The sequence below is a fragment of the Nannospalax galili genome, unplaced genomic scaffold (assembly GCF_000622305.1).
Source record: "Nannospalax galili isolate Female #2095 unplaced genomic scaffold, S.galili_v1.0 scaffold471, whole genome shotgun sequence".
NCBI lineage: Eukaryota > Metazoa > Chordata > Mammalia > Rodentia > Spalacidae > Nannospalax > Nannospalax galili.
The window spans coordinates 848,808-868,675 of NW_008330333.1; the positions used below are offsets into that span (position 1 = coordinate 848,808).

General features: G+C 55.9%; 3 protein-coding genes across 11 annotated transcripts in view; 2 read left to right on the plus strand and 1 right to left on the minus strand.

Annotated features, from left to right (window-relative positions):
• Positions 1-5,165: 5,165 nt before the first annotated feature.
• Positions 5,166-9,201, plus strand: Kremen2 (kringle containing transmembrane protein 2). Its single transcript, XM_008845716.3, has 9 exons — positions 5,166-5,619; positions 5,852-6,026; positions 6,708-6,799; positions 6,871-6,995; positions 7,177-7,330; positions 7,680-8,012; positions 8,096-8,221; positions 8,302-8,380; positions 8,614-9,201. Exons 1-9 carry the CDS (start codon positions 5,529-5,531, stop codon positions 8,822-8,824), a joined length of 1,386 nt encoding a protein of 461 aa, XP_008843938.1. The 5' UTR covers positions 5,166-5,528; the 3' UTR covers positions 8,825-9,201.
• An 879-nt stretch (positions 9,202-10,080) lies between these two features.
• On the plus strand, positions 10,081-13,827 carry Paqr4 (progestin and adipoQ receptor family member 4). Its single transcript, XM_008845734.3, has 3 exons — positions 10,081-10,631; positions 12,160-12,381; positions 12,486-13,827. Exons 1-3 carry the CDS (start codon positions 10,466-10,468, stop codon positions 12,917-12,919), a joined length of 822 nt encoding a protein of 273 aa, XP_008843956.1. The 5' UTR covers positions 10,081-10,465; the 3' UTR covers positions 12,920-13,827.
• Positions 13,808-19,868, minus strand: part of Pkmyt1 (protein kinase, membrane associated tyrosine/threonine 1) — a 9,127-nt gene continuing 3,066 nt past the window's right edge. For 2 of the 9 annotated variants that reach the window (XM_029569950.1, XM_029569943.1), the window contains exons 3-9: positions 17,505-18,012; positions 16,286-16,779; positions 15,567-15,673; positions 15,257-15,429; positions 14,912-15,069; positions 14,138-14,215; positions 13,808-14,049 (exon numbers count right to left, since the gene is read on the minus strand). In XM_029569950.1, coding sequence (XP_029425810.1) covers positions 13,938-14,049; positions 14,138-14,215; positions 14,912-15,069; positions 15,257-15,429; positions 15,567-15,673; positions 16,286-16,779; positions 17,505-17,855 — 1,473 coding nt within the window. In that variant the 5' untranslated portion in view covers positions 17,856-18,012 and the 3' untranslated portion in view covers positions 13,808-13,937. Of the gene's footprint in view, positions 14,216-14,907; positions 15,070-15,256; positions 15,430-15,566; positions 15,674-16,285; positions 16,780-17,504; positions 18,241-18,343; positions 18,444-19,868 lie in introns of all 9 variants that reach the window. The other 7 variants (XM_029569931.1, XM_029569928.1, XM_029569948.1 and 4 more) reach the window with 6 other exon arrangements.

Sequence of the window (19,868 nt, forward strand, 5' to 3'; positions counted from 1 at the left end):
ATGCCCAGCTCTTATTATTTTTATTTTATGTGTATGCGTGTATTGCCTGCATGTAGGTAAGTGCACCTGTGTTGTGCAATGCCCGAGGAGGTTAGAAGAGGCTGTCAGATCCCCTGGGACTGGAGTTACGGACAGCTGTTAGCTGCCATGTGGGTGCTGGGATTCTAACTCGGGTCTTCTGCAAGAACAACCAGTGTTCTTAACTGCTGAGCCATCTCTCCAGCCCCGCCCCCAGCCCTTTCTAATTTACCCTCCCCAACCTGGGGAAGCCCAGAACAATGACCACACGGCTCTACGGCTCTTAGGAGCCCAGGTCACAGTAAGGTGGGTCTAGGAAGGTGGGCAAGGAGGCATGCCCGCAGCAATGCCCTGGCCCAGAAAGCCCCACTAGGTTGTAGTCACAACCAGGGATCCCAGATGTACTCAAGTAGGTCCTAATTCTGTGTTACCTGTGCTGAGACAGGAAGACTCGGGACTGCAAGGGGGACTGCAAGGGATGACGTTGCGGGTGATCCTGGGAAGGAGCCAGACTGATCCTCAACTCTTAAGAGCTCTGCTTGAATAGTTATGGGAGGCTCCTGGGGGATGGAGCCAGGTCAGGTGCAGCTTCCCAGTGCCTGCTGTGTGGTTCACCAGCTACCCTCAAAGACCCCAGGCCTTTACCCCTAGACTATGACTCTCCTTTGGGTCATCACCCCCATGGGAAAGGGTAGAGTAACAGAACCTCTGCTTCTTCAGGGTGGTTTCAGGGAAAGAACACTTCAATGTCACAGGCCAGGGTACAGAACCACTTCTGCTAGTATCTCCCTTCCCTCATGCCTGACATCTGTGTGACAAGGACCCACCCCTCACCCCACTGACATCACATTGCCCTGCTTTCATGAATTCCCTTATTCACATTAATGGATATTTTTTCAAATACTTGCTGGATACTTGATAAATACTATAATTTTCTCTGAAGTATGGGGGAGAGGTCCTCTTCATACCCAAAGCTGAGGGGCAGTCCCAGTACCCTAGGGACCCTCAGGGGGATAGTGGAGAAGGCAGCTGGGGGCCGCTGGGTTCTGAAGAATGGATTCCCAGCTGACCCTCCTCCGGGCTGTGGATGGAAACAAACTGCAGGCTCTTCCCAGGATGAGGGCACCTCCAGCCTGCACAGCACAGCCTCCACTTAGACTTCCAGACCTGGGACAGAGAGTATTGTGAAGAGAGGGAGCTGGGGAGGTGGCTGTGGGCAGAGGCATGAGGTAGGGAGAGAGAGGGCACCTCTTTGAGATAATGACAGACGAAAGCCAGGAGGGTGAGGGGGGCCAAGACTCCTGCAGCAGTGGGGACCCCCCACAAAGGCATATGCAGCCCCCAGCCAGCATCAGTGTCTTCCTGAGAAAAGATGAGATAGAGTGTGGAGCCTGGGGAGACAAGAAGGGAAGCTGGATGGGGTGTGGCTCTCACCTTTCTGCTGCAAACCAGAGGCTTCTGGAACCAGGCCATGGTTGAGTTCCCACCTGTTAGGCTTCCAGGCTCTCAGTCTTCTTCCTCTCAAAAGCCCTCACACACCCCCAGACTCCAAGCTCCAGTCAGTCTTTGTAGCACCAGTAGGCCTAGTCTGATTGCAAATGACCAAACTGTCTAACCATCTCATCCTTCGAAAGTGAAACTCTTCCTTTCCAGGCCCCCTGAGAGGGAGGGGCAGTTAAAAACAAGCATGACCCACTAGCCTCAGCTCCATTGTTGCTCTTACTCAGAGCCTCTCCCTGGCCCTGCAGAAGAATTTCATGGGCTTGGCAGACAGGCAGAGACTCCACCCTCAGGGTTAGCCCGCAATGTCAATTTCCAATAAATCAGGAGAGTTCTCAAGAAATGGAGTCTCCCAGTGCTCCCTGGAGGCTGCTGCTAGATGTAACCAGCACTGGGTTGCTACTCTCCTTCCTCTTCCAGCAGGGCCAAGCTGCTGGACCACTGCTCCACACCCATTTCTCCAGCTGTGGGCATTTGGTGGCATCCTGGTAGGGAAACTAAGTCCCAGAAAGCTCAAGACACGTGTTGAATCTCAAAGAAGACAGACAAAATCAAATCAACATCTGAGCAACTCTCAGCCCTGCCCAGTTGGGACCAGAGCTCGTAAGACAAGCCAGCAGCAGCTTCTGTTACCATGGAAGTGACATGGCCTGATCACATATCTCCCAAGCACACCTACCATACACCATGCCCCACCCTCGCCCAGTTCCTCAGGCCATGATGGAGACAGAGGAGCTAGGTGGCTCAGGAAGTTGTGGGAGAGGGTCATGGTAGGCTCCTGAGATTCAAGCAGCAAACAGCACCCACTTATGACCTATAGCCAAGTGAAGGAAGATGCAGGGGAGATGTGATCCATCAAGAGACAAGTGCAGTTGCCCAGAAGTGAGAAAGGACATGGACCTAGAACAAGAAGACAAGATGCTGAGATGAGAGTGAGGTGGGGAGGGGCAATTTATATCCAAGAACGTACACAAAAAGAACCATGTGCCAATGTACAAGGTGACTTGGAGTAGCAGTATCACAGATGAGAAACCAGGGGATGTTATGACCAAAACTTTGGGGCCCCATTCACCCTAACTCTGATGAACTCTCAGGAAGAGCTGAGCTGAGCTTAAGTGCACACTAGGCAACTCCTGCCTCTGTACTGACTCTGCCCCTCATTGTCCTAGGACAATGCCACCTTTTCACCTTTTCACACTGAATTGGGGAAATCAGACATCATACCTCAAAGAAAGGGCAAGGGCCACCCAGTCTCAGGACACGTCTCTCCTGCCATGCCCAAGTCCTCTGTTCTTATCTTTCTACTACCCTCACATGGTAGATCTGTGCCTACAAATCTATTCCTCAAGGAGGTGCCGAGACTGTATCCTATGTCCGCCAGGGTCAGGATCTTAGGCACTGGTAACCCTAGGCTGATTCCTTCTCTGGTACCTCAACCCCATCAGTGAAAAGAGCTACTGGAGAGACTGCTCCAGGATATCAGCTCTCAGCAGGGGTGTAGAAGGCAGCAGTTGGACTTCTGATCAAGAAATAAGAGAACTAGTAGCAGGTATGCTGTGGTGATGCACACCTTTAATCCCAGAACTCTTGAGGCAGAGTCACATGGATCTCTATGAGTCCAAGGCCAGCTTGGTCTATATAGCAAGTTCCAGATCAGCCAGGGCCACTTTCACTTAGTGAGACAGGGAGGGACAGAGGGAAGGAGGGAGGGACAACTGGTGTCTCTCCATATCTAGATGGTCCTGTGGAGTCAGAGAACCCCAAAGAAGTGGTGTGGGATGGAACAGCATCAGTGTCCAGCACCTGGATCACACCATGCTGGAAGGCAGGCTCCCACACTTAATAACTGGTGAGCCCACAGTTGCCAAGGACCTCTGAGCCCCTGTCCCTGGGTCTGCAGAATGGGGAGATGCAAATGCTCCCTAGGGCCTTGAATGTGTGGACAGGCTGCTGCTTGCACAGTGCTGAATGTGGAATGCTGGGGAAGTGGGGGTTGCAGGGTGTGAGGCCTTTTTTTCTGGAAGGTTCCACAAGCCACCCTGAGTGAAGCTTGTGGCAAGGACACTCTTCCCACTCATTTCCATCTCAGTGTCTCTGCCTGGTTACTGAGTTCCACCTACCTCCCTCTATTTCCCCTTCGCAGAAGATAGGACTGGGTAGACCTACTCCAGACTGTGGCTGGTTGTTTCAGTCCTACAGTCCTGGGAGGTGGGGGAGTTCCTCAGCCAACCCTGCCATGATTCCTGCTCTGCATATGAAGTCCTGATCATTCCAGTTCCTTACCTCACCTTCCTCCACAGGACTGACCCTCACATTTTCTGTATTGGGGGCAGGGTTCCAGGCCACAGAGCCCCCAGCTTCCTCTGGCTCTCAAGCAGGAAAGAGAAAGGACACTCAAGATAGATCCACTTGGGGCTCCTTTGTTACAGGTCTGGAGACCTCTGATAGGGACAGTGCCAGCTGGGAGCCCAGCCTGGCCACTGAGAGAGCTCGGAGAGAAGGTGCCCCTCACTAGCTTACAAATTCAGCATGCCCATCTCCTTGGAAAGCCCCCAGCCCTAGGTACATGTCCCGAAGAGCCTGCGCCTGGGGTGCTAACTGCAAGATCCCCACGGCGATTCTCCCGAATCACTGCCATGCAAGCCTTGGCTTCTCAGAATCTTCCCTGTGTGTCCATTTTGCTTCTCCATCTGCTTCTGAAGTTAGGTGTCCCGAGCCCAGGACTGGAAGAGCTGGATCAGGTCAGCCTGGGTCCAAGGCATACAGGGGCCTAATCAAGGCTGGTCTGATGGGCAAGGGGTCTGGGCAGGGCGTGGTCGTACAGGAATCCCCCCCCATCTCCCTCCCCTGGCCTCCGCCTCCACCATCCCACGCACCTGCGCTGGCCTCCCCCCAAGCCCCGGAGGCAGGCTGCGCTGGGAGATCAGAGGACTCAGAGAAGTTGAGCTCAGGGGGAGGGGGCGGGGAATTTCCCCCCACGCCTGCCTGGGCCTGCTCCCCTCCCCCTCCCCTGCCAGGTGGGGGGCACCGCTGGGGGAATTCCACCACAAGGCTCCGCAAAGCCTGGGCTGGGGTCCTAGGGAGGGGAGGGAATGGAAGAGGGAAAGGAGGCGGGTTGGAACGAGGGGCGCAGCTGCTTTCCTCCCCAGACACCAGCTGCCCCTGCCTGTCGCGGACTGAGCGTCCACAATTTTTGCCTGGCTCGCAGAGGCAGAGAGTGGCACTTCCATCTTCAAGCCAGCCGCTGCGAGACCTGGGGAGGGAGGAGCGTGAGGACTCCAGAGAAGATGTGCGCGTGAGCGTCTTACAATGAATGGGTGATTGCATGGGAGCGCGTGTGCCCTTGAATGAGGGTGCCCGGGAGACTCAGTTGTAGCCGCGGGAAGGGAGTCCTGTATCTCCCTTTTTAGGGTCCTCTAGAAGTCTTTTAGCCTGGCTTGTCCCCCTTTTTACTCTCTAGAACCCACAGGAGGAGAAGGAAGGGGTGGGGAGACCTGCTGGGACGCTGAGGGTGGGGGGGGGGGTGGCAGGCGTGGGAGGCGTCTGGACCTGCTCCCAGCACTCCAGTCCCGGGCGGGGTTTCCAGTCTTCCCTCAAGGGGGAGGGTGGGACCAAGAGGGGAGGGACCTGCAGAGGGACATCAGGAGGGCAGGAGACAGCGTGTTAGAGATTTGGGTGAAGGAGACCCAGAATGTGCGACACAGTTTGAGAAGGTCGATGTGGCGGCTCAGGCACCACCCAGAGCTGCAAAGCAGAGCCTGAGATTACCCTCCGGCCAGATACCTCCCCCAGAGACCCCTGAGAATCGACAGCGGGGGCGGGGTTGGGGAGGCACCTCCAAGGGTCAGAGGTGCCCAGTCCCAGACCGGCGAGCGCCGCCCTAAGCAAGACCAGGACAGAAGATCAGAAGACAACGCCCCCAACCTCAGGTCGCTTGGGAGACCCCAGACGACCCTGGGGGCATCCCAGGCCGTGTCCCAGCCAAAGCGACCTCACTCTGGTTGGGGGAAATGGGGACTCGGCCTCTTCAGGGCCTCCTGCTCCTCTTCTTCCCGCTGCTGCCGCCACGCGGGGCGTCAGCTGGGAGTCTGCACAGTCCAGGTGAGTCAGGCACGACGGCCAGGCCAAGGTCACAGCTCCCTCTTGCGCTAGTGTGTCCAGATGGGCCCCAAGGATGGGGAGGCGGCAGAGCAGGTGGCTGGAGCAACTGGGCAGCCCAGGGATCCCCTCGGGGATGGGAACTAGGGATATTGGCTGGGAACTCAGGCGGAAGTTGAGGTGAGGAGGACCCATGGGCGTCCAGACCTCGCCAGGTCCCGCGGTTGCCGGGCAGGCCTGTCTGAATGCTTCCAGGTGAATGGAGCTGACTACCGCGGCCATCAGAACTATACCGGTCCGCGCGGGGCCGGACGCCCATGTCTCTTCTGGGACCAGACGCAGCAGCACAGCTACAGCAGCGCCAGCGACCCCCAGGGCCGCTGGGGGCTGGGCGCGCACAACTTCTGCAGGTGAGGAGATGGGCCTGTGCTTCGCTTCGGGCATGGCGAGACACGTGGTGGCAGAACGCAAGGCCTCAGTGTGGGCGGAGCGGAGCTTGGACACCACCTCCGGGAAAGATCTAGGGAAGGGGCCTATCTCATACTAGGAATGAGGGCCGGGAATTGGCTTGGGAAAGAGTTTGGCATAAAAGGAGTCGGGCTTAGGTGACTATTTTTCACAGGGCCAGGACAAAAATATCAGGCCAAGGCCCTCAAGGGGCTCCTTGATGCAGACTATGACAGGTTTCTTTGAGAAGCATCTCTTATCCACGAAGAGGCATTCAGAGTCACAGCTTCTGTCTGGAGTGTCAGCCAGGGACTAAGAGGCCCTTCTCTGCTGAACCACAAAGCTTCGGGTTCACCACTTGCATTTCTTTAAAGGGTTTTGAGAAAGAAGTGGTAGAGATCCATTGATAAGGCTGCAAAGTTCTCACATGAGATTAAGTCTTAATACAGTCAAACACCTAAGATCAGCACTCAAGACTCCCCATAATGAATAACTTCTTGCTGTCCCCTCAGTCCAAAAACAGGTAGAGAAAAGTAGAATGTGTGCTGACAGAGAAGCATGGCCTGTTACACAGCCTTGGTGCTCACACTACATGGACCACCAGTAGGATGGTGGGGTCCTGACCAGCTCCCTCCCACCCACAGGAACCCAGATGGTGATGTGCAGCCGTGGTGTTATGTGGCTGAGACAGAAGAGGGCATCTACTGGCGCTACTGTGACATCCCCACCTGTCACAGTAAGTGGACCCAGAATCTTCCCGGGAGGGTCACTTACAGAGGTGGGAGCCTGACCTAGCTGTCTCCACAGTGCCTGGATACCTGGGCTGCTTCATGGACTCTGGGACACCCCCAGCTCTCAGTGGCCCCAGTGGTACCTCCACAAAGCTCACAGTCCAGGTCTGCCTTCGCTTCTGCCGCATGAAGGGTTACCAGGTACTGCTTGTGGGCCCAGACCAGTGATCCCTGACCTCAGGACCCTACTCAATTCCCAACACTGATGCCAAAACTTGACACTGACACCGATTTCTGAACCTCACCAATCCCCACTTCTGACCCCACCACTCCACCCATATCCACTATCCCTGCCTTTGGGTCACCCAGTCTGTGCTCCCAGCTGGCGGGTGTGGAGGCTGGTTATGCCTGCTTCTGTGGCTCTGAAAGCGACCTGGCCCGGGGACGTCCAGCCCCTGCTACTGACTGTGATCAGATCTGTTTTGGCCACCCAGGCCAGCTGTGCGGTGGTGATGGACGACTGGGCATCTATGAAGGTAAGACACAGGCCAGAATGAGGAGTCGAGTCTAGGTGGGATCTGATATCCCCTAATAGGAGTGGAACTGGGACAGCCCTATGCTGGAGTGGGGCAAAAATGGGGAGACTGAGATTGAGGGAAAGATCTGTAGAGCACATGAAGCTGAACCTCATCCTCATGGTGCAGCTTGCACCTGATTAGAGATCTGTCCAAATATGGGGCCTATTGAAAGAAATTTGAGTGGTGCCTGTGTGTGGAGTAGCAATGAGGGCTACCTGGAGAGGGAAGTCTTTCCATGTGAATCTCTGTGCTGCGGAAGGAAAAGCACCACTGTTCACCGGATCTTGACCTTCTGCCCCACCTACAGTGTCTGTGGGCTCGTGCCAGGGAAACTGGACAGCCCCTCAGGGTGTCATCTACTCCCCGGATTTTCCGGATGAGTATGGCCCAGACCGGAACTGCAGCTGGGTACTTCTCCAAACGGGAGCCGCGCTGGAACTCACCTTCCGTCTCTTCGAGTTGGCTGATTCTCGAGATCGTCTGGAGCTACGCGATGCCTCGTCGAACCACCTGCTTCTGGCCTTCGACGGAAGCCACCCGCCACCGCCCGGACCGCTGCGCCTGCGTGCTGCTGCGCTGCTGCTCACCTTCCGCAGTGACGCGCGGGGACACGCGCAGGGCTTCGCGGTCTCCTACCGCGGTGAGCCCCGCCCCGGCCCCCTGTCGTTGGGTCTACCTGGCACAACCCAGTACAGCCACCTTGCCTCACACCCCTCTCCACAGGGCTGCAGGACGCAGTGAAGGACCGCATGGCCCCGGAGGGTTCGGCTGAGAGCCCCGCAGAAAACCCCATGGGGGCTAACGTGAGCTGCAGTCCCAAGCCCGGATCTGCACAGGCTGCGATAGGGGGTGAGGCAGGCATGCAAGCTGGGGGTGAGTCAGGGAGCGGCCCCTCGAGACCTGTCCTCACCGCGCCCCTGTGCCCGCAGTTCGGGTCTTCTCCACCGTGACGGCTGTCTCCGTGCTGCTGCTGCTGCTCCTGTCGCTGCTGCGTTTGCTGCGCCGACGGTGCGGGCGCTGGGGCAGGGCCTGAAGGCAGACCCCGCACTGGGTGCCTCATGCCTCATACCCAGGGGTGCGGGGGCTCTGGTGGGGAGCTGGAACCCAAGAAGGGAACAAAGCTAGGAAGGGATTCCTGAGGTGGTGAGGGCTTGGGAAAATCGCGCGTGGGTTTATAGGCAGAGCAGGATGCTGGAGGCAGGACTGGGTCTGGGTTCAGCTGACGTCTGCTCCCTCTCTAGGAGCTGTCTGCTGGCTCCAGGAAAAGGGCCTCTGGCCTTGGGACCTTCCCAGGGCCCCGGGAGAAGCTGGGCTGTGTGGTACCACCGGCCCCGAGGGGTGGCCGTGCCCTATGCGCCAGGTGACCCTCAGACTGAGGGCCCTGCTGCGGGTTACCGGCCCCTGAGTGCCTCCAGCCAGAGCTCCTTGCGCTCACTCATCTCTGCTCTCTGACCCTGGACATCTGGGGTCTGTCACACCTTCTGCCTGTAAGATGGATACCTGAGATGTTATGTGGCACCCTACCTCGCAAGGCCTCGTGCCCCTTTAAAGGCAGCTCGATCTCTGGTCATCTCGGGGAGACCAGAAATGGGACAGGACGCATCCGGCGCTATTGTCAGAACTTGGCCTGACCCTTGGGGTCCAGAGATGGTCAAAGCCAAAGAGCAAGAGGCATCCAAGACCCTAACCTATGGACCTTGATGTGAGGGGTGGTGTCTGGTTTCAGGGTTCTCTGAAACCCTCTTTGGTGTGGCCCTGGACTGCTGCCCTCTGAAAGGTCAGAGGTCAACAAAAGTGGTCTAAAGACCCACCATAGACTTAAAATAAAGGGCCCATTTTGGTACAGGTGTCAGCAAGTCCTTGGCGTAAGGGAGGAGCTATGCTAATGAGGGTGTAGGAAAAGAGGGTTGCAAATTTCCATGCAAATGAAGGGTGGTTCACACGGTGACTTACTTGGTTGAGTCTTTTTGGAATGTAGAAAAGACTGAGGATGGAGATCCGTGTTCTGTGAAAGAGGAGGTGGAAGCTGGTTGTGGGTAGAATTAAGCGAAAGGCGCGCCTTTCTAGCCTCCACCAGGGATGACGGGACGAGAGCTGACCTTTCTCCCCTACCCTTCGGCTTTCCCCTGCTGCCTGCCGGTCTTAGGCAGGGCCGAGCGTGTGCCTTGTGAGTGATAATAGGGAGCCGGTTGTATCAACCCGAAGCTCGGAGAAGCCTGGACAGAAGGGCTGGGCCTCTCTCGAAAGTTCCAGGTGCGTCACGCATTTTCGAGACTTGGGTATCAGTTGAGATACCTCCAAAGTGGATGCGCCCGGGTACTCAGTTGGACCTGTCCGAAGAGGCCCGAGCTAGTAGCACCTTGGACAGAGTCTGACTGCGGTGTTGAGGGGTGTTACACTACAGGCGGGGTGAAGGCTGGGTAGCGGGGCAGTGTATTCGAGGTGGGTGCCCAAAGGTGCGGAGATCTAGGGGTCTCTCAGAAAGTCGGGGTGCGAAATGTCGGTGGATGCGAGATGCCAGGTCACTCCAGTGGAGACAGCCGGACCCAGAACGTCGGGTCCCAAGCCTACAGCCACTCCATGCAAAGAAGGCTGGAGCCGCATATATTATGTTAAGAGAAGGCCTGGGCGGTCTCGGGGCGGAGGCTCCCCGCCCGCTGCGCCCATTGGTCCTGGTAATGTTAACGTCAGGAACCCAGCGCGCGAAACACAGGCAGGGTGGCGGGGGCGAGGAACCTGGGTGGAGCCTGGCGTCCCCTCCAGCGTGCGGCCGCGCCCGTCCTCCGGGCTGCAGCGAAGCGACTGACCACCGCATCGGCCACCGTGAGCTCAACCCGGGGTGCGTCTGCCACGGTGCAATCGGCCGGCCGCACTGCGATCGGGTACCGGGTCTCCAGCTTCCTCTCCAGCGCCGAGGCGTCGGGCTCGCGCGTGCGCAGCGCGGGAGGGGAGCCGGCCGGGACCCTCTGCTGACCCCGCGCAGGGCGACCCGGCGGCGAAGAGGCAAACCAGGATGAGCTTCCCGGAGCTGCGGCCTCACTGAAGAGGAAGCCCTGGGGCAGGAGGGTGCAGCCGCCTTCGGTACGTGAGGCCATGGCGTTCCTGGCCGGGCCGCGCCTGCTGGACTGGGCCAGCTCGCCACCGCACCTGCAGTTCAATAAGTTCGTGTTGACCGGTTACCGGCCGGCCAGCAGCGGCTCCGGCTGCCTGCGCAGTCTCTTCTACCTGCACAACGAGCTGGGCAATATCTACACGCACGGTAGGTGAACCTGCGTTCTGCTTCAGAATGCATCCGGCACTCGGCCGGCGCCCCGCCTGTGAGTGCCTTGGCCCCTGAGCCCAAGTCCCAAGCTGTCCCTGCCTGGCTGAGCCGGGAGCCGCGGTGACAAAGCTGCCATTGTCCCGAACCTTATTGCCAGCTTCTGTTTTTCTAGCAGGGCCCCAGAGCAGGAGAGGGGAGCAGAGCGGGGAGGCTAGGCCCACTTAATCCGGTTGAGCTCTAGGGGTTAAGGATCCTAGTGTCAGACCCCTTGGTAATTCCAGCGTCCTCCGCCCCCACCCCCACCCTCAGCATTTGTCCTGGAGATTAGCGTTCACAGACTAGGAGAGGCCTGAGAAGAGAAGCCGGCCCCGGCCCCGCCCCGGCCTAAGCCCCTGCTTGCGTGGTTGCCCCAAGATCCCCACTCCCGCAGCCCTACGGTGGGGCTCCGCCTTTGTGGCCCTGGGCACCACTACCCCCAGGGCCGGCCCTTCCTCCGTAGGCCTGTAGAGCTCTGCTGACACAGCCCTGGCCCGTCCTTGAGCTGCCCCAGCTTCTGGGAGAAGGGACCAGAGCCAGCTGGGTTAGTGTTGGGCTTTTCCCTAACGGGCAGGGCCGGGAGTGGGGGTGTTTTGTGGCATCAGACCCCACCAAGAGTGGGCTGATGCCTGAGTTTGTCCTCTGTGAGGGCAATGCCAACTGCCTTGGAAGAGTGGGGATCTCCAAGGGCCTGGGCTGAAAGGAATAAAACTCCTAGGCACACCCCTGGTGGAAATGGGATAAGCTCCTTTCAGCCCCTTTCCCTCATTCTTGCCTTGCCTTCCCCTGCCTGGCCTTCCTTTATGGAAAACAAAAAGGCCCAAAGCCTCCATTTGCCTGGACCCTTGATAAAGTGCAGTAGCCCTGAGCATGTCCCTCCTGTCCTACTCTGAACTCAGGCTGAGGTCATGCCTACAGGGGCTTCTTCAGATAGCCCAGACAGACTTGGTCTGGCCTCCTGTGTGGTGAGCAGCTGTAGCTTCAGTAGGGAGGACAACTTGGGAGTTAGGCTGCCCTGGCTCATTTTCCATCCTTTGCCCATGAGTTCAGCTGGGGCAGGCTACTCCAATCGTTTCCTTGCCTGCAAAGTGGAGCTCAGGGTCTCTATTTCCTAGAACTGCAGTGAGCCATGACTTTCTGAGTCTGTAGACCTGCCTGTGCTGCCTGGCAGCTGTAATGAGCTCTGCCTTGCTCCTTCCTGGGTTTTCACTAGACTTATCCCCTTTTGCTTTAAAATTGTTTATATTTCCTTATTGTGTGGGTACATACATGCCAGGGCTTGCATGCTGGAGGCCTGGAAGACAACTTGAGAGAGTTGGTTCTCTTCTTCCACCCTGTGGAATCCTGGGATCAAACTCAGGTTGGCAGGTTTGGCAGCAAGTGCCTTTTCCTACTTACTGAACCATCTTGCTGGCCTCAACTGGTTCCTTGTATGTTACTTTTCCTTTATACTAAAAATATCTGATGGATAACTCTCCCTCTCTTCTAGGGCTGGCCCTGCTGGGCTTCCTGGTGCTGGTGCCAATGACCATGCCCTGGGCTCAGTTGGGCAAGGATGGATGGCTGGGAGGTACACATTGTGTGGCCTGTCTGGTCCCCCCTGCTGCCTCTGTGCTGTATCACCTCTTCATGTGCCACCAAGGGGGCAGCCCTGTGTATACCCGGCTCCTTGCCCTGGATATGTGTGGAGTCTGCCTTGTCAACACCCTTGGTGAGCCAGGGCCCCAAGAACATAGAGGCAAGGACTGCTGGTAGGAGCCCTGGGTTAGGAAGATCAGACTGGTTTTGACTGTGCCTTCTCCACTCTTTCTGCAGGAGCCCTGCCCATCATCCACTGCACTCTGGCTTGTAGGCCCTGGCTGCGACCAGCTGCCCTGGTAGGCTACACTGCACTGTCAGGTGTGGCCGGCTGGAGAGCCCTCACTGCTCCCTCCACCAGTGCCCGGCTTCGGGCCTTTGGTTGGCAAGCTGGGGCCCGCCTGCTGGTGTTTGGGGCCCGTGGAATGGGGCTGGGCTCAGGGGCTCCAGGCTCCTTGCCCTGTTACCTGCGCATGGATGCGTTGGCACTGCTTGGGGGGCTGGTGAATGTGGCCCGTCTACCAGAGCGCTGGGGGCCTGGCCGCTTTGACTACTGGGGCAACTCCCACCAGATCATGCACCTGCTCAGCGTGGGCTCCATCCTGCAGCTACATGCCGGTGTTGTACCTGACCTGCTCTGGGCTGCCCACCATGCCTGTCCCCCAGACTGAGCTGCTTCCTGTCTGCCAAACCAGTCTGCCCACCACTTCCTGGGACCAATACCACTACCTTCCCTTCTTCTGCTGGTCTACAAGGGGCTGGTTCCCTGGAAGAGCCAGAACATGGGACTTCCCAGCCAGGAGCACTCCTCTCTTCATTTTTTCTTTGGATTAACCTCTTGTATCCAGGCCTTCAAATCCAACTACCCGTCCCTGCCATCTTTCCTCCACGGTACTTCCACTGTCAGCTAGAAGGAAACCATCCTTCTTTAGGCCTCAGTTTATCCGATGTGACCTGTGAGGGTTGGGCCAGAGAACCTCTGGTGTGATGTCTGAAAGTTGAGTCCAACTTTCCAAGTTTGGTCAACTTACCAAGTTTGCCAGCCCAGAATCATCACCCCCATCTTGCTGCTCTCACAAGGCACCTCCTGGGTTCTTGGACTAGCCTCTCTGCCCCTGCTTCCTGACCTCCATCTTTCTGCTCTGCATGCCAGCCCTCTCAGCAGCCAGAATTTTAACCTTCCTACCTAAGAGACCAGTCAGGGTACAGGGCAGCAGGCTCAGGCCCTTCTCTCAGGACCAAGTGGGCACTGGCCCTGCTTATATCATCTGGCTAAGAGACTTGAGGGGAGCAATTGCTTTTCCCAAGCAGCAGGCAGGCACAGATGTGGAATGGTGGCTCTGGACCCAGGCCCCCCTAGGCTAAAGGGCATACCTTCAGTGCCATGGTCTGACAGTCTGACTTGCCCACCAGAGACATGTCTGCTCAGGAAATATCTACACAGTGTGTGGCTCCAGCCTGCTGACCCCAAGGCTACTCTGTAGCAGGGTCCTACATTATAGCCAGATCGTCCCAGGAGCCTAAGACCCTGGATGATATCAATAAATGGACAAGAAGCATTATGTTCCCACATGAGCAATCTTGGATACTCCCAAGATTCAATACATTTTATTAGACATAGAATTTTCCGGGGGGGGGGGGGCATGGGTAAAGGGTAAGAGGTTAAAAGCAAAAGGCTGGGCCTGTGGCTCAGGATGGGTCTAGCGAGTCCTCAAAAAGGCTGAGGAGGTTCCGAGGCTCAAATGAGGGGCAGGGAACCCGAGGAGGCTCTGAGTCCATGTCAGTTAGGTCCAGGGCATCCCTTCAGGGAGGGAAGAAAAGGAGTAACATTCTGGATCCCAAAGCCAACTGTGCTCAGCCCTAGGCCCTGGGCTTGCTCACCTCCTTACCTTGGTATATACCTGCCCTGAGGGGTAGAGGTTCTCCTAGAGACCCGAGCTAGGATGGCCTCTGGGGACAGTGAGGGCCTACAAGAAACAAGCAGGGTGTTGAGGGTTGGTAAGGGTAGGACACAACCAGCTCTGATCCTACTTGGTTCCAGGCCCCTCTGCCTGATGAAGAGATAGGGCCATAGTTGAATAAATAGTACACTCTGACAACCTTTAATCCTCCCATCTGACCATGTTCAGAGGCTGTTTCTGTCCCTTCTCAGAACATACCAGCTTCAACTGAGCTGGATGTCAAGTGAACATTTGATAAAGGAAGCTTTTCTGACACTTGCTCTGTGACACAAAGAGTCTTCAGAGTGAGGGGAACAGTACTATAAAGGCAGGAAATCATGAGAGTGTGTGGCTTTCCTGTGCAAGTTTCTTAATTATACCCTCTTCAGTGTCCACCAGACACCTGGGACTAAGGGAGTTCTCTTGGGACAGGGGCTTACCAGGTTCTGGGAGGCATTCATCCAGGGGAGAACAGTGCCTTGTCCCTGAGCAGCAGCCTCTACTGAGATGCTGTAGCCCTACACTACTGGACAGGGTAAAGCTATAAAGACACTGTAGCTGCCCCCACACAGAATGAGTCACATCCAACAGTCAGTCCTTGTCCTCAGGGTATAATAGATACCCATTCACCAGTCCTCTGCATGGGGCCTGGGCCTCTTTCCATGTGGCATTGGCCACAGTGATGTACCCCCCTTCCTCCCAGTGTCCTGGACTCTCACCCACCCTATGCTGTCATCATCCCAGCTGCTGGAGAGGCTGCTGTCCAGGAGGGGGCTGCAAGGTGGAGAGCCAGGTGGTGTGGCTGGAGGGCCTAGAGGCTGCAGCCAGCTGGCAGGATGAGCCAGGCTGTGCCAGAACCAGCACAGCAGGGTAAGCAGGGCCTATAGGAAGAGAGAGCCTCAGAGGCCAAGCCTGGTGGCTATAACTATAGCACTCAGGAGGCTGAGGTGAGAGGCTGAGTTCAAGGACAACCTGACTGTAAGGTTGCGTTCAAGAGGGAGCCTCTGGAGGCCAGATAGGTCCCCTGGACAAGGAGCAGGTGAGGAGCCTGGCACCATGAGGACTTACCTGCCACAGGGCCCAACCTCGGCTCAGGGCTTCTGTAGCCATGTACCACAAGACATTCCAGGCACGTGGCTGTCTCAGCCTGGGCAGAGCCAAGAGGGACTCAGCTGTGGCCCGAAGCTGGGGATCAGGCTCCAGCATCATGATGAGGACAGAACGCAGCTCAGAGGACAGACCTGACCATGATGCAGGGCCATGTCAGGGGCCAGGGCACTGACTGGGCCCTCAGCCCAATGGTGCCCCTGCCATAAGCCACCCCCTGCCACAGGAACTGGTAGTGGCTGGCCCTGTCCAGGAGCCCCCCCCCACTCACCAGCAGTGAACTCAGGGGGCAAGTAGCCCTGGCGCAGCTGCTGCCAGCCCTCCCCACCATGGGGCAGCTCCATGTTGCAGGCCACTTCCAAGATGGTGAGACCCAGACTGGGAGGGCATTGGGACAGAAAGGGCAGAGTCGGCCTTGCAACACAGACCCTAATCCCACATAGCCTCTTAGAGAGCTAGTAAATCCCAGTCAAGATGAGGACCTCGTGAAGTATGGACCCCACACTCAGGCAGTCAACATGCTATAGTGGTGGGATCCTCCAGAACCCCACTGACATGCACTTTGGTTTCCGTGGTTACTAGGATTAGCATTATCATTCTGTAAAGATTATGACATAACAATTGTTTGAGACAGGGCAGTGATTGCCAGTGTAGGCTTAGAACCTTGTGCCTGAGTCCAGTCCCAGAAGCAAACCGTGGTCTTGGCAGGTCCCTCAACCTCATAGCACCCTACTCTCCCTGTGATTGAGCACAGCCATAGAGCTGCAAGGCGATGGTTAGTCTATTATGTAAAGGAGCTCCAGAGTTTGCTTTTTTACTCGGGAGATCCCTTGGCTAGTGAGCAGGGGCAACACTTCCCACGCCTGAATGCTCTCCTGCCCTTAGTGCCAGGATGGAGTTCCTTTGTTGGACAGTCTCTCCATCTTCTGACCAGCCCCCAAGAAGATACTCCTACATCCCACCATGACCTTTGCCATGTCTCAACCTCACCTGAACACGTCTGCAGCTGTTCCGTAGCAGCTCTGCAGCAGCTCTGGAGCCATGTAGCGGGGATCTCCCTCCTGGGCCTCACCAACTCCAGTTGAACCCAGCTCCACCAGCAGCCCAAAGTCACCCAGCTTGCAGCGGCCCCGGGGCCCCAAGAAGATGTTGGCAGGCTTGACATCAAGGTGAACCAGGCCTTGGCGGTGCAGGTGGGCCAAAGCCAGAAGAGTGTCCCGCAGGTAGCCCCAGACCTGGGCCTCTGGCAGGCTGGCCCCCCAGGCTTCACAGTGTTGTTGCAGGCTGGGGCCGCAGAGTTCTGTCTGCAGGTACAGGATGCCGCCCTCCTCCCAGGCCCGCTCCAGCCTAACGCAATGTGGGTGCTGCCCCACTTTCTCATGGCCGCCTACCTCAGCCAGCTTTCGGGCCCTGTCCTTGGGGCCTCGGAATGGTGACATGGAGCGCTTAACAGCATAGAACCGGCCATCTTCCTTGGAGCGCACCTGGAAGGAAAGTGTTGCCCAGAGACAGGATAGAGGGACAACCAGCAGATGCACATATGTATTATTAAGATTGCACATATGTATGGGAGTTCATGTCATTCTTAGACCTCAGTATGAAGCAACAGCAAAACTAGACAAACATCCACTGCAGGGTGGTACACTGGAGATCCATCAATGGAGGAGATGGGGCATACTCGTGCACTCTAATCAGGGCCCAGTGCTAAGAGAAAAGTCTGGTCCCCGAACAGTAGGCTCAGTGTGCTTTGTCATGCTCAAGCTTCCTTTGGACAGGAGAGCTGATCCAGGGCCTGTGCTGCTTGCATTTTAAATAAAATTCCCTTCAGATAGTTCCTGTGCAAGAGAGAGCTACTATTTTAAAGAAAATGTAAATGATTGGAAAATGTATTTTAAGAAAAAATATAATAATGGGCAGCAGGTATTAGTTTTTGAGTATGCCAGCCCAGGGGGTAGGGTAGTCATTGGGGCCAGCTCTAGACCAGGCAAAACTAGCCAAGGACCCCAACACAGCTAGCCCCAGGCAGAAAGATGGCAGCATAGAACTACTGCAAACCATGCCAGGCTCTGGACAAGGGGCCAGTGTGCATGAGGCAGCTCTGGGAGGGGAGGGTGTTGGCTATCAGCCAGGACAGGTAGGGTGTCTAGGACACTGTCCCACCCAGGGAGAGGACCAAGGCAAAAGGGTCCTCCGACATCCCTTCATTTACCTTGAAGACCTCTCCATAGGAGCCATGGCCCAGGCGGCTGAGCCTCTGGAAGTTCTGCTGGAAGAAGGACTCTGGCCGGCTTGGATCATACCCAGGACTCTGCAGGGTTTCTGAGGCTTCATCTAGGAATGACACCCTCCGAGGCTGGGGCTGGTGCCAGCCTGAGGTCCGAGGAGGGAAGAGACGGCTGATAGGGATGCTGCCCTTGGCGGGGGGCCGGGGTGGCAGGCTCCGACTGAGCCCCCTAGGCCTTTTCAGAGAGAAACCAGGCTCTGCATGTCGGAAGTAGGCTGGAACTGGGATGGGAGTGCCACTCAGGGGTGGTGGGGTGCCCTCGGTAGACAAAGGCATGGTCAATACAAGAGGCCCTGGGGGGGCAGAGATGGAGGCTGGACACAGAGCAGTGTGTCACTCAAACAGAGTTTGGTCCTGTGATCCCCAAGAGAGCCACTTCTTTGCCACACAGATGTTCTGCTTTCCACATGAAGATTGTGAGGGCCACAAGTACCTGCAGAGAAGGCAAAGAACAGGCGGTCACATACCTGCACACTGTACCATCTGCATCTTGAAGGTGGCATAAATGTGAAGGCAGGACCTGTACCTGAGCGTCTCACAGCCTAGCAGGGAAATTAAAAACTAGGCAGTTCCAGAGTGACCTGCCCATCCAGCCTTCCTCTCTGCAACAACTCCTAAGATCCTGAGGTGGAAATATCAGCACCATCCCTCACCTCCAACTCTGAAGTAAAACAACAATAAAAAACAACAACAAAACCCTCAAAGTTCCAAAAATTTCTGTCTTCCTTTCATTTTTCAGAGTTATGGAACCAAAACTGACTCACTTGCAGAATATCCACTTGGGGAGCCCCAGGGGCCTCTCTTCAGCCACAGACAGAACAGGTGAAAACTGTTCACATCCATCTTAAGAGTCTGGATGTGGTACTAAGATATAGCAAATGAAACAACATTTACACAAGAAAACCTGGCAAATCTTGTTAAGAATATGAAGGGCAAGTAGATCCTGTAAGTCTACTACCCTGTGGGTGTTATCCAGAAGATGTGGCTCCTGCTCCCCTCAGCTCTGGTTCAAAGTTAAGGAACCTGCTAGGAGGAGCAGTTTCTCAGTATTCCTGTCTCCTGCCAACTCCACAAAGCAGAGGCCAGATTCTTGCTGAGTGGCAGACTGGCCAGGGGCTCTCTTCTCCCTCCTGCCCCACTGAAAAGATGGAGGCTCTACATCAGGTCCAACAGACCAAGGAGCCCATGGCCCAAGCCCCAGCTCATTCATAGCAAGGGGGCTCCACACTGGGAGAGGCAAACAGGGAATGCCAGAGGCCTTTGTCCTGCTCTTCAGGCAGCTGGGCCAGTAAGGGGGGAGTGCATCAGTCCTCACCTCCAGCTCCATAGCAGTTTAGAGATGCTGAGGGTAAAGGCAGGCTGTAAGACAGAGCCCTGAGGCTTTCCCTCAGGAAAACATGACCTTGAAACAGTGTGCAGAGGTTCACACTTGAAAATGCTATAAAAAATAAATAAATTGGAAAAAAAAAAAGTGAATGGAGCTGGGCACAGTGAGCCTCACCTGTAATCCCAATACTTGGGAGACTGAGGCAAGATCATGAGTTTAATGCCATACTTGGCCATCTATATAGAATTCAAGGCTAACCTGGGTTACATGAGACCCTATCTCAAAGAAACAAAACCTAGGGACCTTCAAGATGGCTCAGCAGGTAAGAGTGCTTGTCATACAAGCCTGACAACCTCAGTTTAATGCCTGGAACCTACATAAAGGTGGAAGGAGAGATCAACTCCACAAAACTGTCATTTGACCCATGTCATGGCACACCTCTCCCCTCAATAATAATAATCTTTTAAAGTGAATGAAAAGTTTAGATCTTAGTTTTGAACCAACTATTAAGAGAGTGGGGCTGTGCATTATGCTGTGCCCCAATAATTCCAGGCTCAGGAGGTTGAGGCAAGAGGTTCACAAGTTTGAGGTCAGGTTAGACTACATATACAGACCTTGTCTCAAAGAGAAAGAAAAGAAGGACATGAAGGAGAGGTGAGTCTGGAAAGGTGTGTGTCACCGAACCTGGCTTCATATGGATATTTAAAGGATCCCAAACGGCTGGAAAGATAGTTCAGCAGTTAAGAACACTGGTTGTTCTTGCAGAAGACCTGGGTTCGAATCCCAGCACCCACATGGCAGCTAACTCCAGTCCCAGGGGATCCGACAGCTTCTGACATCCTCGGGCACTGCACGACACAGGTGCACTTACCTACCTGCAGGCAATACATGCATACACATAAAAATAATAAACAGCTGGGCGTGGTGGCGCACACCTGTAGTCCCAGCACTTGGGAGGCAGA